General features: G+C 46.4%; 1 protein-coding gene across 1 annotated transcript in view; it reads right to left on the bottom strand.

Moving 5' to 3' along the window:
• LOC114486275 (plexin-A4-like) overlaps nucleotides 1-5,446 on the bottom strand; it is a 293,790-nt gene extending 288,344 nt beyond the window's left edge. The window contains exons 1-3 of the mRNA XM_055084829.1: nucleotides 5,244-5,446; nucleotides 4,513-4,690; nucleotides 1,303-1,376 (exon numbers count right to left, since the gene is read on the bottom strand). Of these exons, the coding sequence (XP_054940804.1) occupies nucleotides 1,303-1,354 (52 nt within the window). The 5' untranslated portion in view covers nucleotides 1,355-1,376; nucleotides 4,513-4,690; nucleotides 5,244-5,446. The remainder of the gene's footprint in view (nucleotides 1-1,302; nucleotides 1,377-4,512; nucleotides 4,691-5,243) is intronic.
• Between the last annotated feature and the right edge of the window lie 10,851 nt (nucleotides 5,447-16,297).

Raw genomic sequence — 16,297 nt, 5'->3', positions numbered from 1 at the left:
CCGTGAGCCATGGCCGCTGAGCCTGCGCGTCCGGAGCCTGTGCTCCGCAACGGGAGAGGCCACAACAGTGAGAGGCCTGCGTACCACAAAAAAAAAAAAAAAAAAAGAGGCCAGTGGCAGAAGAAACGTTTTCACTTTCATAAGTGGCTTCCTTAGCCTAGCACCCGTGCTGCTCACAGAAGCAAGAGACTCAAAGCAGCTGACCAGCACAATACCTTTATGCCATCCCATGATCCTCCAAGAATCATGCAGACATAAAATACATTAAAGAGATTCTGTAAGGAACCTGGGTTTGCCATGTTTCAGATGTAGCAGAATCTGATTCTCGAAGCCTGGAGAGGCCAGCATACCCCTGCCTTACCCCAGCTGTGTCCCCCTGCAGCAAATTGGGTCTCTCCTCCCTCTGTGTTCCCACAGAGCCCTGCTTGAGCAGACCCAGCCCTTGTGTCCCTCTGCTTGGCATTATCCTGTGAAGTTTGGGACCGAGAGAGGACCTTGTCTTTTTCATCTCTGAGTCCTCTAGGGCTTAACAGGTCAAAATGGAATTGCCAGCGCCCTCCCTAGGCCGCACCAGCCCTGGTTCTGATTCCCAAGCTATAGGAAAGAGGGCTGCCATGTTCTCACCTCCTGACTAGGTCAGGCCCACCTCCACTCACTTCTAGAGTGGGTAGAGCATGTGGGTGACCTAGGGAAAGGCCAGGTGCACAGCTCCCAGAAATAAAATGCAAATCGTGACAATCTGTGAAGACCGGATCTTCAGGATTGAAATCTCATCTTCCCAAATAGTGAAGGGGCCAGCTGATCAGAGACACCTGTCCCCAGCGGTGCCCTGACAGCTGAGTTCAACACTGTCTCCCCGCTATTACCATGGAGGTAGCAACAGCTAATATCCAGGGGTCAAGAGGACCTGGCACAGGATTGAAATGTACTTTACACAGATGATTACCTTTCAAATGGTCCTATTAATCATCATAACAAAAACAAGCAGCTGACTGGAGTTCCATTCCTGGTTCTTGTGTCCCAGGGGCCATGGCCTCAGTCTTCCTCTGCCCCACCTCCAGGGACCAGGAACCACAGCTAGACCTGGCTGCTGCTAAGACATGCCGTCCACATTTTCATCTCTACTCTGTCACCAATTATCTGTGACTTTGAGCTGACTAACCTCTTCCCCTCCAATTTACTTCTCTCTAAAATGGTAGTAAACTAACTCCCCAGACGCGTCCTCTAGAGAAGCAAGATGACACATGCCAAGAAGAGCCAGGCACACCTGCAGACGCAGCACGCACTATTTTTATGTCTTACCTGAAACCGACAGTCTCTCCACGGAGTCTGCTGTGTTGGCTTTTCTGCCCATAATATTTGTGGTCGGATCATGTCTGTATTTAAACCAAACACAATATTTAAGCCATCAGAAATAAGAAAACAAAGAGGGGAAAATTCCATCACTTACTTTTTTGCGTTTTTTTTTTTAAGTCTATTCATCCAGATGGTGATCATTAGCAGGATCGCCTGTCTGCACCTGTTACTGTTTATGTAACAGACCCCACCTATAGGCATGTGCTCAGAACTTTCTGGATGAGCCTAACAAGTGATGCTACAGGAACAGACACAACCTATAGCTCTGGGAATCACCATTTAGTTCTTTGGTAGAGATAAGAATAGAGCTCTTGATGCTACAGGGATGTGCAAAGTCAATGACAGCTTGGCCTGAAAGCCTCGGGGACTCAAATCCCTGCCTTCGATAAAGCTGCTTCCCACCCTGAACATATGTCCCTGCTTATAGTGAAATCAGCCCCATCAGCCAGTTGGTGTTTCCTAAAAATCCCCATGCCAGGGCCCCACTTGAGACCTACCAATCTGAATTCTTTGGAGCAGTGCCTGGAAAAACATCCATTGGGTTGGCCAAAAGGTTCATTCAGTTTTTTCCGTAAGACGGTTCTAGTAATACTTAGTTGTCTTTAACTTCATCCGAAACAATTTTGTTAGATTGTATGTGACAGCTGTCATGTCAATGTGCATTTAAAAAAAGACTTATCAAAATTCGTGAATTTTTGTGTAGCCATTTTAAGATTGAAGATGGAAGGAAAAAAGCAACATTTTCGGCATATTACGCTTTATTATTTCAAGAAAGGTAAAAATGCAACTGAAACTCAAAAAAAGATTTGTGCAGTGTATGGAGAAGGTACTGTGACTGATCAAACATGTCAAAAGTGGTGTGAGACCTACCAATCTGAATTCTTTGGAGCAGTGCCTGGAAAAACATCCATTGGGTTGGCCAAAAGGTTCATTCAGTTTTTTCCGTAAGACGGTTCTAGTAATACTTAGTTGTCTTTAACTTCATCCGAAACAATTTTGTTAGATTGTATGTGACAGCTGTCATGTCAATGTGCATTTAAAAAAAGACTTATCAAAATTCGTGAATTTTTGTGTAGCCATTTTAAGATTGAAGATGGAAGGAAAAAAGCAACATTTTCGGCATATTACGCTTTATTATTTCAAGAAAGGTAAAAATGCAACTGAAACTCAAAAAAAGATTTGTGCAGTGTATGGAGAAGGTACTGTGACTGATCAAACACGTCAAAAGTGGTGTGTGGGGCTTCCCTGGTGGTGCAGTGGTTGAGAGTCCGCCTGCCGATGCAGGGGACACGGGTTCGTGCCCCGGAAAAAAAAAAAAAAAAAAGAAGTGGTGTGCGAAGTTTCGTGCTGGAGGTTTCTCGCTGGATGATGCTCCATGGTCGGGTAGACCAGTTGAAGTGGATAGCGATCAAATCGAGACGTTAATTGAGAACAATCAATGTTACACCATGCAGGAGATAGCCGACATACTCAAAATATCCAAATCAAGCACTGAAAATCATTTGCACCAGCTTGGTCATGTTCGTCACTTTGATGTTTGGGTTCCACATAAGTTAAGTGAAAAAAACCCATCTTGACTGTATTTCCGCATGCGATTCTCTACTTAAACGTAATAAAACGTTCCGTTTTTAGAACAAACTGTGACAGGCGATGCAAAGTGGATGCTGTACAACAATGTGAAACGGAAGAGATCGTGGGATAAGCGAAATGAACCACCACCAACCACACCAAATGCCAGTCTTCATCCAAAGAAGGGGATGTTGTATATATGGTGGGATTGGAAGGGAGTCCTCTATTATGAGCTCCTTCCGGAAAACCAAACGATTAATTCCAACAAGTACTGCTCCCAATTAGACCAACGGAAAGCAGCACTTGACGAAAAGCGTCTGGAATTAGTCAACAGAAAACCCATAATGTTCTGTCAGGATAACGCAAGACCGCATGTTTCTTTGATGACCAGGCAAAAACAGTTGCAGCTTGGCTGGGAAGTTCTGATTCATCCACCATATTCACCAGACATTGCACGTTTGATTTCCATTTATGTCGGTCTTGACAAAATTCTCTTAATGGAAAAAATTTCAATTCCCTGGAAGACTGTAAAAGGCACCTGCAACAATTCTCTGCTCAAAAAGATAAAAAGTTTTGGGAAGATGGAATTAGGAAGTTGCCTGAAAAATGGCAGAAGGTAGTGGAATAAAAGGATGAATACATTGTTCAATAAAGTTCTTGGTGAAAATGAAACATGTGTCTTTTATGTTTACTTAAAAACTGAAGGCACTTTTTGGCCAACCCAATGTTTTAAACACCCATGTAATTCTGACACTGGGTTGAGCTTTGGGTCTTCTGGACTGAAAGAAGCTCAAGGCTTGGAGTGGAGACCTTGGTTGTGTTCCAGGCTTGGCGATAACTTCCTGTCCTTCCTGTATAACTATGGGCAAGCCACTGTCCTCTGGGCCTGACGGTCTCTCAAATAAGGATATTGGACTAGAATAAGTGATTCCTGCTTGTGTTCCAGGAGTCCTAGGGTTTCCTTGGAGGCTCCAGAAGTTTCTAAATGGAAAGTGGTAGAAATAGAGTAGTTTGGGCTCTGGATTCCCTGCCTCAAGAGTTAATCATGGGGCTGCTAAAAATCTATTGACAATGGTCTGACATTAAGCCAGAGCAAGTGGGAACATCTGCCTGGGATACAGGAAATACACAGCCCTGGATGTGTTCAAGGTGGCTTAAATGAGCATGATTATTCCAGAAATCACATTTTTAAAATGTGAATCCCTGAGGGAGTCAGAATTTGGACTGCGGGACCTTGAGAGTAGTTATCACTTCGTTTTGGGGAGCCGTGATTTCCTCATCCTTCAAAGGAAGGGGTAAAACTAGACTCCATTTAGGAGGTCTCACATTTTGCCATTCCAGTGGTGAACACGGTCTGCGTTGCACCCACCCCCCTACACCGTGAGCAGACCCAGGTAGGACCTGTGCCTAGAACCAGGGTGAGTCAGCTGACCCCCCTGGGAACCCAATGCACAGCCTTGACCTCATTACCATTTGCTCTGGAATGAACTGTGTCTTCCCAAGTGCATAAGCTGAAGCCCTAACCCCAAGGTGACTGTATTTGGAGGTGATTAAGGGTAAATGAGGTCATAAGGGTAGGGTTCTAACCTGATAGGATTGGTGGCCTTGGAAGAAGAGATACCAGCGAGCTCTCTCTCCACACATGCATGCACCCAGGAAAGGCCATGTGAGGACACAGTGAGAAGGTGGCCGTCTGCAAGCCAGGAAGGGAGTCCTCACCAGAACCCATCCATGCTGGCACCTGATCTCTGATTTCCAGCCTCCACTGTGAGAAAGTGCAGAAAACGTGAGAAAATAAATGTCTGTAGTTTAAGCACCCCCGGTCTGTGGTATTTTGTCATGGCCACCCAAGCTGAGACACCATCATGCCATGACCAGTTGAGTTTCTCGGCCATGGTCACTTGAAGCAGCCCACAGCTGTGTGTGCGTGGCTCATTCTGCCTCGTGGCAGTTACTTCATCATAAGAAAGTCACTTGCTCTCATTTAGAGTGTGTGTCTTTTCTCCCACACTAATATGCAAGCTCCCTGGGGGCTAGGGGCTTGACATCCTTTTTCTTTCTTATCTGCAAAACTCTTACAAGGTCGGCCTGCCAGATATTTTAACAGAAGAAGAAAGAGATCCTCCGAAGTTGGTGGTTCATGCCGGGTCCCACCGCATGGAGAGAGGACACTTGGCAGGTGGTGCGCCTCCAATTTCTAGCTCTGGGTGTTTGCTATTGTGCTCTTTTCCTTTGGGGCCTCAGCTCAGTGAGTACCTGTTGATGGAGTGGCAGTGGGGAGGGAAGCAATGGCTTCCTGGTGCCTGACCGCTTCTTACCCTCCAGGACAGGCGGAACTCAGTTCTCAGGACCCAGGAGTTGGGCATCCTTGTGCAGTAGGACTTGCAACACGAAAGGAGTGGGTCCCCACGGTGGGCTGGGGAGGGGCTGGGCACAGCAGAGCAGGTGCTTCTGTGTGCCTCTCCAGGAGGTCTTGTAGAGCAAGGATGCTGTCTGCCAGGTAAGAGAGGCCTGTGGGTTCTGCAGCACCAAGCATGAGCCAAGCTGATAAAACACAGTTTTAATAAGGTTACAATTTTGGGGTTGGTTCCTATACTAATAAACACCTTAAAATTACTTGTCTACAGCATTTACATTTAACTAAGCTCTTTCAGAAACAATGTCATTTATTCTTTACAACAACCCTGGGAGGCAGATCTTATCCCCGGTTTGCAGGCAAGGAAACAGCCTCAGCTGTGATTAACCAAATTCACATCGTTTTTGAGTGGCAACACCAAGACATGAAGCCCTGTGTTCTATTCCATGTCCAGCGTTCTATTTCATCCTAGGTTTGCTTCACACAGAAATCAGGGTTAGCTACAAGCTACTTCTCAACTCAGCCCATGCCTTGGAATCCTGTGCTATTGGCTTCAGGGTGTGAAGTAAGCCAGGTGAAAACCTGGATGGCTTGATGTAAAGAGGTGCTTCCAAAATGGGGTTCCAGGGAACTCTATCTCCTAGCAAGATGTTAAAACATCCGTTTTATTTTAAGTGTGGGGCTGTTCTACAAGTCAAGTTTGGCCAATGCTACATACAGTCTTTCCTTCCTAGGAAATGATGTTAGCACTTAAAGGCTCTGAAAAGTCCTGCAATGAGGAAGCTGGCGTAAATTTAATTCAGCATTTGACAACACAACTAATTTTTCAGTCAATGAAAAACATTTTCATTTGACAACACAACTAATAGCAGCATCTTGGTCTAGAGAGAAGGTGATGCAGGATGTAGAAATGTCAGTGGCTAAGAGAACAGTGGAGAGAACAATATGCCAGACATAAAGGATTATTGAATTGAAAGGAATTAAATGTACAATCATTGTCAAATAAGCACGTTTAAATCCTCTCTTAAAACTTGTCACTAAAAATACTTCAGCTAAGTCTCTTTAAAGTATTAACTCATGTCATTGTTTATGTGTATTTTCACTTACAGGATTAGTAAACCAAACGTCGACTGCTTTTGTTTTTATTTTATCTCCTATTTTCTGTACTTTCTGTGTTTACAAATAAGTATCATTTATAAAGTCATTCAAAACAAACAATTTAAAATAATCTGCCATCCAACAGCTAAAGATTTAGGAAAAACGGTGGACACTGGAGCACCCAGGGAACAGAGGGGTAAAGGTCAACGTGTGGTCCACCAGGACCAGATAGAACTCAAGAGGAGGTTTTTTAAAACAGAGAGTGGTTGTGTAGGCATGGAAATGTAGGTTTCAGAAATGCAGATTTCTGGATGGAGCAGCAGCGCTGAGGCCCCAGGTCTGACCTCTGTGGGTCCCTGGGTGGACTAGAGACCCAGAAGAAGGGCAAAGACCAGAGAACCCGAGGGGAGGCAGCACGAAGAGCAGGACTTAGTTCACCAAGAGGGAAGCGGGGAGCAGGGCAGCAGCAGGGCTCGACTCCGTGGCACTTCCATGGTAGCTGCGGAGAGGGATGTGTAGGACTAGCCGGAAACACACAGGAGCGTGGCAGTGGTGATGGGAGCCCAGGCTTACCCCGTGCCCTGTGCCAGGCACTGTTCAAAGAGCTCTGTGATGGATTCGTTCATCCTCACAACAACCCATGAGGGAAGTTCTACATCCCCATCATATATGGGGAAACAGGCAAAATGGGCTAAATAGCTTGCCTGAGTTCACAGAGCTAGTGAATGGCAGACCCAGCATCTGTCTCCCCTGAGAGATATCCAAGGGCCGATCTGCCTGGGAGGGCAGCCCCTCACGCCCCGCAAAGGGAGGAAGAGAAAGGCACAGACAAGCCCTGAGGGATGAGGAGCTCAGCGGTGGAGCCCAGTGCAGGCAAAGAAGGGGAGCGGGAAGTCACTTCCCAGGGCACTCAGGTGGTTCGCACTTCAGCAGGGCTGCAGCCCTCCCGTCCCGGCCCCTCATTCAGGGCTCTTTCTATTTCTCGTGCCGCCTGTCAACTCTAGGTTGGGGCAGATCCACGATGAAGGCGGAGGGTGAGGTCTGGGGCACATAGGGAAGGTTCACTGCTCTGAGGCGGGGCCCATCTGGGGGTCACAAGCGATGTGCTGAGACAGAAAGGCCACTGTGGGCTGGAGCAACAAGGAAGATAAACCCTTTCCCTGCCACGTCCTTTCCTTCTCTCTCCCCGAGCCAGTGAGGGACTGGGCCCTGACATGGGCTCCTTCAGTGTTAAAGCATTTTCAAGCCTGACAAACCAAAATGCAAATAAATCATCTGGTGTGGGTAACCCAGAGCTGAAGTTCAGATGGTCTGATTAGCTCTTCAGTGACTCTGGGGGGCCTCGCTGGAGGACTGGAGCACAGCAGGGTAGCTGTGCACAGCACGAGGCCCACCCTGGGCAGGAGCAGCTCAGAGCAGCAGAGACACAGGGGCACCAGGAGGAAGGGGGGGACCGGAGACAAGAAGAGGGCGACATCAAGATGTCCCCCCCAACGCACGCACACACACAGCCTTTGGGCAGCCCTGGCGTAGAAGGTGCCTCCTTGAGCCCAGGTGTGTGTGGGCATCCTGCTGATGCTGCGTGGGGGAGGGGCGGGGCGGGTGCAGCGTTCCCCTGGGACTATCTTTTCTTCCACCTCCACTTTGTCCTAAGATGCTCCTTTAGCCCACATGCCACCTTCTCCCTCTGATGGACTCCCTTCCCTATCCCTGCTCCCCCTGGCTCCCCCTCCCTCCCTTGCTGTCCCTACCCTCCGCCCTTGCAGGGAGGAGCCAGCAGAACAGGGCTGGCGTTGATGCCCACAGCCAAGGGCTCGTAAAGCCGTGCTCACAGGTTCACTCACTGGCGCGAACACAGGTAAAACACCCAGAACAGTGTCTAGGCTTGGTAAGCACTGGGCCTTAGTTCTTTCCTCCAGGCAGGACTCTGCCAAGGGCAGGAACACGAAGACACTTAACATTCGGTACTTTAAAAAGGCTGAGGTGTCCCCCAGTGTCATGTTGCTCCCAATTTAACAACCAGGAGAGGAGTGGGCGGCTGCAAAAGAGATGCTGCCAGTTCAAATCCAAAGCTGGTTCCACGGTCTGTTGGTTCTTTAGCTTCAAGGAAAGCTTCATGCTTTCCATGCTCATCTTTCCCAAAATGGCATCCTAGGCACCACTTCCTTCATCCCCAGGTGCCCTGGGAGGTAGGTATGGGCAGGGCATGGGTTGCAGCCTTACAGCACAAGCTAGAAAGGGGGTCTGAGTTATTTTTCACTGTTCCAAAAATAGATTACACCTGCAAAAGAATGAAATTAGACTTCCTCACTCCGTACACAAAAATTAACTTAAAATGGACCCTAGACCTAAATGTAAAAGCTAAAACTATAAAACTCTTAGAAGAAAACCTAGGAGTAAATTTTCACGACCTTGATTTAGGCAATGGTTTCTTAGATCTGACTCCCAAACCACAGCAACAAAAGAAAAAAATAATGATTTAGAAATACATTGGACTTCATAAAAATTAAGAAAGTTTTTGTGCTACAAATGACACATCAAGTAAGTGAAAAGACAGTCCACAGAATGGGAGAAAATATGGGCAAATCATGCATCTCATAAGGGATTTGTTTCCAGAATATATAAAGAACTCTTACAACAAAAAGATAAGTAAGCCAATTTTTTAAATGGACAAAGGACCTGAAAAGATATATCTCCAAAGAAGATATAAAACTGGCTAATAAGCACACAAATAGATCCTGTTGGTCATCAAGAAAATGTAAATGTACCACTTCACACTCACTAGGATGGGTGTGCTCAAAAAGATAGACAGTAAGTATTGATGAGGATACGGAGAAATTAGAACCCTTATGTACTGCTGGTGGGAATGTAAAATGGCCCAACCACTTTGGAAAGCAGTTTGGCAGTTCCCCCAAATCTTAGGTACCCTATGACCTAGCAGTTCCACTCCTAATTATACACCCAAGAGGAGTGGAAATGAAAGTCTGCACAAAAGCTTACACACCAATGCTCATAGCAGTATTTTTCATAACAGCCAAAAAATGGAAACCACCAAAATCTTCATCAGTAAAATGTGGTACATTCATATAATGGAATGTTGTTTGATAATAAAAAGGAATGAAGTTCTGACACATGCTACAACATGGGTGAACCTTGAAAACATAGTGCTGAAAGGAGCCAGTCACAAAAGATGATTCCATTTACATGAAACTTCCAGAATAAGCAAACCTAAAGAGAAAGTAGATTAGTGGTTTCCTGGGGCTGAGGATTGGGGGTGGGGGGCAGTGTGGATAGGGAGTGATTGCTAATGGCCATAGGGTTTCTTTTTGGGGTGATGAAAATGCCCTAAAATTCGATTGTGGTGATGGTTGAGTGACCCTGTGAATATATTAAAGACACTGAAATGTACATTTGCGAGGGGTGAATTGTGTGGTATGTGAATTATATTTCAACAAAGCTGTATTTTGTTTTTTTTAAATTAATGAAATTGGTGTAACCCCATTTTGAAACTGAATAGGCCAACTGAAATGTCAAGTCTTGCTTTTGACTGGAATCCCTCAGTTTGGCAATAATAGTTTCATATTGACTACTAGTTGGTTAGTAGAACTACTCTTCACTTAATACTTGAGTATTTACATTCTGCCAGGCCCTGTGATAACGTCAGTGAAATAAAGTATCAAAAATAAAGAAATGGATTAGGATGTAAGTGGTTGGTCAGACAACCCCTCGGACCATGATGAAGACATAACAGGTTGAAAAAGGTCTTAGCTGGGTAGGAGCCTCTGGACCAAGAAGACAGCCAGGCCATGTGGCCTCTCGCCTCGCCGCCAGAAACAAGGGGTGTTTTGATGCCTCTGAGCCCCCAGCTCAGGCCTGGGGAAAGCTTCTCAGTCTGAGAGGAAGGGCCAGGCCCTTTGGGCATCCAGGAGTCCTCTCTCATCACCCACTGTTGGCTCTGTAATCTCCCAACCAGCGTCTAAAGTGCCCTGAGATTTTCTTCCCCAAGACAGGTGGCGTCTCCGTCCCAGCAAAGGCCTATAGCTCCTGGCACGGGGGCCACTCCCCTCAGAGCTCATGGCAGCTCAGCCCTCTCCCGCCATGATGGGGAGCGTCTTACACTTCCATGCCTGTTAATGAGCTGGGAGAAGCAGGGTGAACAGTGTGTGATGAAATTCACAGATGATACTCATTTGGGAGGTGCAGGAAACACCAGCTCTAGGAGAGAAAGCAAACAATCTGTGGAGGGAGAGGTTAGAAACCCAGACAAGCGATCACCCAGCGAGGCATGTTAGAAAACAATGCCTGTGAACAAACACCACTGGCAGAGAGAAGGAGCAGAGACCTAGGAGATACAAGTGTTGACGTCGGCTCATGGCAATAATCTACAGCAAATGAGATGGGGATGTGTCAATGGAAAAGGCTGTGCAATTTGGAGCCATTAGCTCAGCCCGTCAGAGCAGAGCATGCCAACTCTTCTAACAGAGACCTTGGTCCTACCACGATGGGAGCAAAACCTTCCTTTTCAAAGATATTTCTGTGTCTGCTGGCACTCTCCTGGGTGACATTCACAGGAGTTTTGAGAACATAAAGATTTGTCAGGACTGACACGAGGCTCTACAAATGTTGCCTACTGTGGCTTCATAGCTGACGATGTGGGTCAGCTGAGCAGCTGGTCAACAGCAATAGATCCCGTAATATGAAGAAAAGCTGACCAAAGCTGTGGGGAGTAGCGTGGAGTCAAGGATACTCACAGGAGGAGGAGTGGGCAGAAGCAGAAAGATCTCTGGCAGGTGTAGCTGGGGGGGTGGGGTTGGAAGCATCAGCTACTTGCTGGTGAGCTGGGGCTGGGTGAAAAATGCCAGGTGCTATGGACTGAACTGTGTCCCCTCCAAATTCATATGTTGAAGCCCTAACCCCCAATGTGACCTTTGGAAGGTTAGATGAGGGCAGGAGGGTGGGGCCCTTATAATGGGATTAGTGGCTTTTAAGGAAGGGACACAGTTGTGAGGACACAGCAAGAAACCAGCTGTCTTCCAGCCGGTAAGATTTCTCACTAGGAACTGAATCAGTCAGCGCCTTGGTCTTGGACTTCCCAGTCTCCAGAGCTGTGAGAAATAAATATCTGTTGTTTAAGCCACGCAGTCTATGATATTTTGTTATAGCAGCCAGGCTAAGACACCAGGTGTCCGCAATCAGGCAAATGGTCTTGCTCATATTATGGCAAGGGACTCAGGGAACATTAACTCACAATAATTACTGAAAAGCCCTGGATCTCTGCAAATACGTAAGAACCACTACCCTCCAGACACTGATAACACAGCATGGAGCCAAAAATGGAGCCTTACTCTCATGGGGTTTATGTGCTATGGACTTCACCCTATGGCAAGCAGTTCAATAAAGGTATTTCTTAGTGCCCTTGAGCTAATGCCCTTCCAATGCAGTGTTTCCCTAAGATTTCAACTGATATAAGGAGGGACTTCAGAATAGATCAACTCCATGCCACTCAGAGAAAAGCTTATTAGGTGCCAGACACTGTAATGAAGCATCTCAGATTTTTAAAACTTATTACATCGGCCCCATGGAAGTTATATTTTTATCCCCATTTTACAGATTATAAAACAGACTTGAAGAGGTTTAAGTAACTTTCCAGAGTTCACACAGCTTTCAGGTTAACAGAGCCAGGACTCAAGATCAGGTATGTCTGACTGTAAAACTCTGCCATAACTGTGTATTCATCATGCACTGTGTTATGGGTATGTATGAAACACTCAGCATCCTTTACGCAAATAAACATCTTCCACCAGTTGGGAACCATTATTCCGGAGGCCAGAATGCTCCACTGATCTCCTGGTTGCCCAACTTTAGCATCCCTGGGGAGCTATGCATCCCAAGAAGACGGTACAATCTGTAATTCTCAGGTGATGGCAGGGAGTCTATAATTTAAACACCCCAGGTGATCGTTTTTAGATGCACATAAATCAGATTTACTATTATTCCATAGAGAAATAGTTTTTGCCTATACTCTTACCTTTAAAAAAATTATTTATTTATTTATTTTTGGCTGTGTCAGGTCTTCGTTGCAGTGCGCAGGCTTCTCATTGTGGTGGCTCTCTTGTTGCGGAGCACGGGCTCTAGACGTGCAGGCTCAGTAGTTGTGGCTCGCGGGCTTAGTTGCTCCGCGGCACGTGGGATCTTCCCGGACCAGGGCTCGAACCCGTGTCCCCTGCATTGGCAGGTGGGTTCTTAACCACCGTGCCACCAGGGAAGCCCTGGATTTCTTTGTAAAACATCTTTAGTGAGGTACAATTCACATATCATAAAATTCACCCATTTAAAGCGCACAGTTCAATGGCTGTTAGTATATTCAGAGTTGCACAACTATTAACACAATCTAATTTTTGAATGTTTTCTTCACACCTTTTAGCAGTCACGCCTCATCTTCCCTAACACCTGGCCCCCGACAACCTCTAATCCACTTTCTGTCTCTCTGGATTTGCCTGTTCTGGTCATTTCATATAAATGGAATCACACAATATGTCTTTTTTGTGTGACTGGCTACTTTCACTTCGATTAATATTTTTCAGGCTCATCCACATGGTAGCAAGCATCAGAACTTCATTCCTTTTATTATCAAATAATAATCCATTATATGGGGCTTCCCTGGTGGCGCAGTGGTTGAGAGTCCGCCTGCCGATGCAGGGGACGCGGGTTCGTGCCCCGGTCCGGGAAGATCCCACATGCCGCGGGGCGGCTGGGCCCGTGAGCCATGGCCGCTGAGCCTGTGCGTCCGGAGCCTGTGATCCGCAACGGGAGGGGCCACAACAGTGAGAGGCCCGTGTACCACAAGAAAAAAAAAAATCCATTATATGGATAGGCCACATTTTGCTGCTGTTGTTGTTTATTCATTCATCAGTTGATGGGCATCTGGGTTGTTCCTCCTTTTTGGCTATTATGAATAATGCTGCTATGAACATTCATGTACAAGTGTTTATAGGGGGCCTATGTTTTCATTTCTCTTGGGTATATTCCTAGGGGTGGAGTTGCTGGGTCATAGAGCAATTCTATGTTTAACCATTTGACGAACTTCCAGACTCTTCCAAAGCAGCTGCACCATTTCACTCTGACCAGCAGTGTATAAGAATTCTAATCACTCCACATCCTCACCAATACTTGTTTATGTCATTCTTTTTGATCACAGCCTTCCTAGTGGGTATGAAGTGATATCTCACTATGGTTTTGACTGGTGTTTCCCTAACAATTAGTGATGCTGTCTTTTCATTCGTTTATTGGCCATTTGTATATTTTCTTTGGAGAGAGGTCTATTAAGAGCCTTTGGCTACTTTCCATTTGATTTTGATGGACCTGACTGAGGACTTCGTTTAACACTGTTCTATTCCGTGACCAGAGGTTCAAAGTCTAACCTTCACCAAGCATTTGGTGAGAAGGAGACTCAGGTGACAGATTATAAGGATTTCATTAAAATCCCAACCCCTCCTAAGAAGAAAGCTAGCCTGAAATTGGTGCCTTAATGATGGAAGGAGAACGGGGAGTGGGAGAGAAGACTGCATCTTTGTCAAACGTAGAGGGATCAGTTAGGAGGTTCTCAGCTTCAAGTAACAGCAAACCCAATTCAACCACATAAATGAAATGCATAAATATACCACCTCTTGTAACAGAAAGTCCAATGATAGAGCAGTTCAGCTGATGCCTGGCCTCTACTCATGTTTTGCCTCTGCTACCCCCAAGTCTTGGTTTCTGCCCTCAGGCCCGTCACTCCATGATCATAATGTGGGCACCAAAGCTCTAGGCCTCATATACTCACAAAACACCACCAAAGGCCATCAGGGGAAATATGACCCAGCCTCACTAGTGTTGCTTTTTAAGTTTCCCAGAAGCACCCAGGAAACTTCCCTTACACTCCGTTGGCAAGAATTATGTCACATGTCCATTCCTAAACCAATCACTGGCAAGGAAAGTGATTGCCTTAAGTTAATCAAGATTCATCCCTGGGGCTGGGTAGGGAAGGCTAGTTTCCCCTGAAAGGCTGATACTTGCACAAACTCAAGGTTCTATCAGTAAAGAAGGGTATTCACGCTTAGGTAGGCCACAGCAAACATCATTTATTACATGCTAGAGGGAGAAATTATGGGAAAAAGACCTGGAAGAGACCTTGACCCTCTTACATCACCCTCTACAGATTTATAGAGAGTCTCCTGACAGACATTATAGACCACCTGTAACCTTAGTGCCTAGTAATCCTCACTCTAAGGACATTATTTATGTGGCTTCAAGTTGTCTATAAAACAAAGGATTGGCCCAAGTTCTCCTGGCTCTAAAACACTGTCAGGTCCAAATGGACGGTATTCATGGGTGGGTGTGGGTGGGCAAAGATGGGTGAGGAAGGAGTCCAGGGACCCCTAGACCTCAGTTCCCAGTGATGGGAGCATAAGGTGGGTAGGTGGGTGGGTGTCAAAAGCCAGGAGGAGGAGCCAGTTTGGGAGAGGTGAGGGGTAGGTGGGGGAATTGTAAATAATTAGCTGTTTTGGACAGCTTGAGATTGTGGTCAAAATCATCCAGGAAAACAGTGTAGAGTTCTCAAATTTTGATTTCTTCTTTTGTTGTTGTTGTTTATTTTTAATCTTCTAAAACCAGGAAAAGAGCACACAGGGAAGGCAGGTGGCAAAGGCTGAGCTGGTGATATTTCCTGGAGCCCCACGCAGCTGCTTTGTACACAACTGCATTAGCGAGCAGCTCCAGCTTCAAAGCCAGTGATAAACCGCCACTGAACAGGGCCTGAAAGTTCCAGAACAACAGTTACTTTCCTTCCCAAGTCTTTTTTGCCTCAGAAGACCTTGGGAAACCAGCAGCGACATGGGACTGGGAGTTTTATATAGAATGGCTGGGCTCTGCGCCCTGCACCCTCCTGGCCCACCTGGGGCCCGTGGAAGGGCTGCACCTGGAACCCCCTCCGGAGGCGGAAGCAGCGGGTGGGCACACAGCCCGGCTGCATCTCCATCTCCGCCTCCTGAGTGGCAGGCCGTGGAGGAACAAGATGTAGTGAGACAGATGTCTTGGAGCTCAGGGAAAGTAAAAAAGGAAGTAGAGAATTTGTCTGACAGACCCCGGTGAGCAAAACTAACATCAGCCACAAGCAGGAGGCTTTCCTGTTATTTTTCCTCTGCCTGAAACCTCAGGAACTTCGCCCAGGCAAGAAAATCTTGTGCTACCGCACCCAGTACATGAGAGGAAGTGGATGAAAAGAATGGGGCTTTTATTCATCATTCACTCAACGTTTATTGAAAGCTTATACTGTACCAATGGCACTGGGACAGATGCCGTGCGAGATTTGGAGGTTGCCCTAAAGATGTAGCAGCAGGATGATGCGTGTGCGGAGAGGAGAACACACAGCAGTTAAGAGCCAGGCTTCCAGGGAGGACAGGGGTGGGCTGCCATTTAGTAGCCGTATGACCCTTGGCAAGTTACCTCACCCATCCAAGCCTCAGTTTCCTTACCTGTAAAATGGGGATAATAAAAGTAGCTAACTTATAGGATTATTGCAATCAGAGATAATGTATATAAAATACTTAATAGAGCTCTTGGCTCAGAATACCCCTCAACAAATGTCAGTTACTAGTAATTATCAAGGGAGAGGAAATGACTGTCACAGGGATAAGCTTGAAACTGTTTAAATTCATCTTAAATCCTTCTTATCGTAAAGTATAAGATACACAGTGAAGAACACAAAACAGATGCACAGCTCAATGAATTATCATAAATTAAGGGCTTCCCTGGTGGCGCAGTGGTTAAGAATCCACCTGCCAATGCAGGGGACACAGGTTCAAGCCCCGATCCAGGAAGATCCCACATGCTGCGGGGCACCTAAGCCCGTGTGCCACAGCTACTGAGCCTGCTAGTCAC

Source organism: Physeter macrocephalus, chromosome 5 (assembly GCF_002837175.3).
Source record: "Physeter macrocephalus isolate SW-GA chromosome 5, ASM283717v5, whole genome shotgun sequence".
NCBI classification, from domain to species: Eukaryota; Metazoa; Chordata; class Mammalia; order Artiodactyla; family Physeteridae; genus Physeter; species Physeter macrocephalus.
Note: the sequence above shows the minus strand (reverse complement) of the source record. Positions and strands in the feature narration are given on the sequence as shown.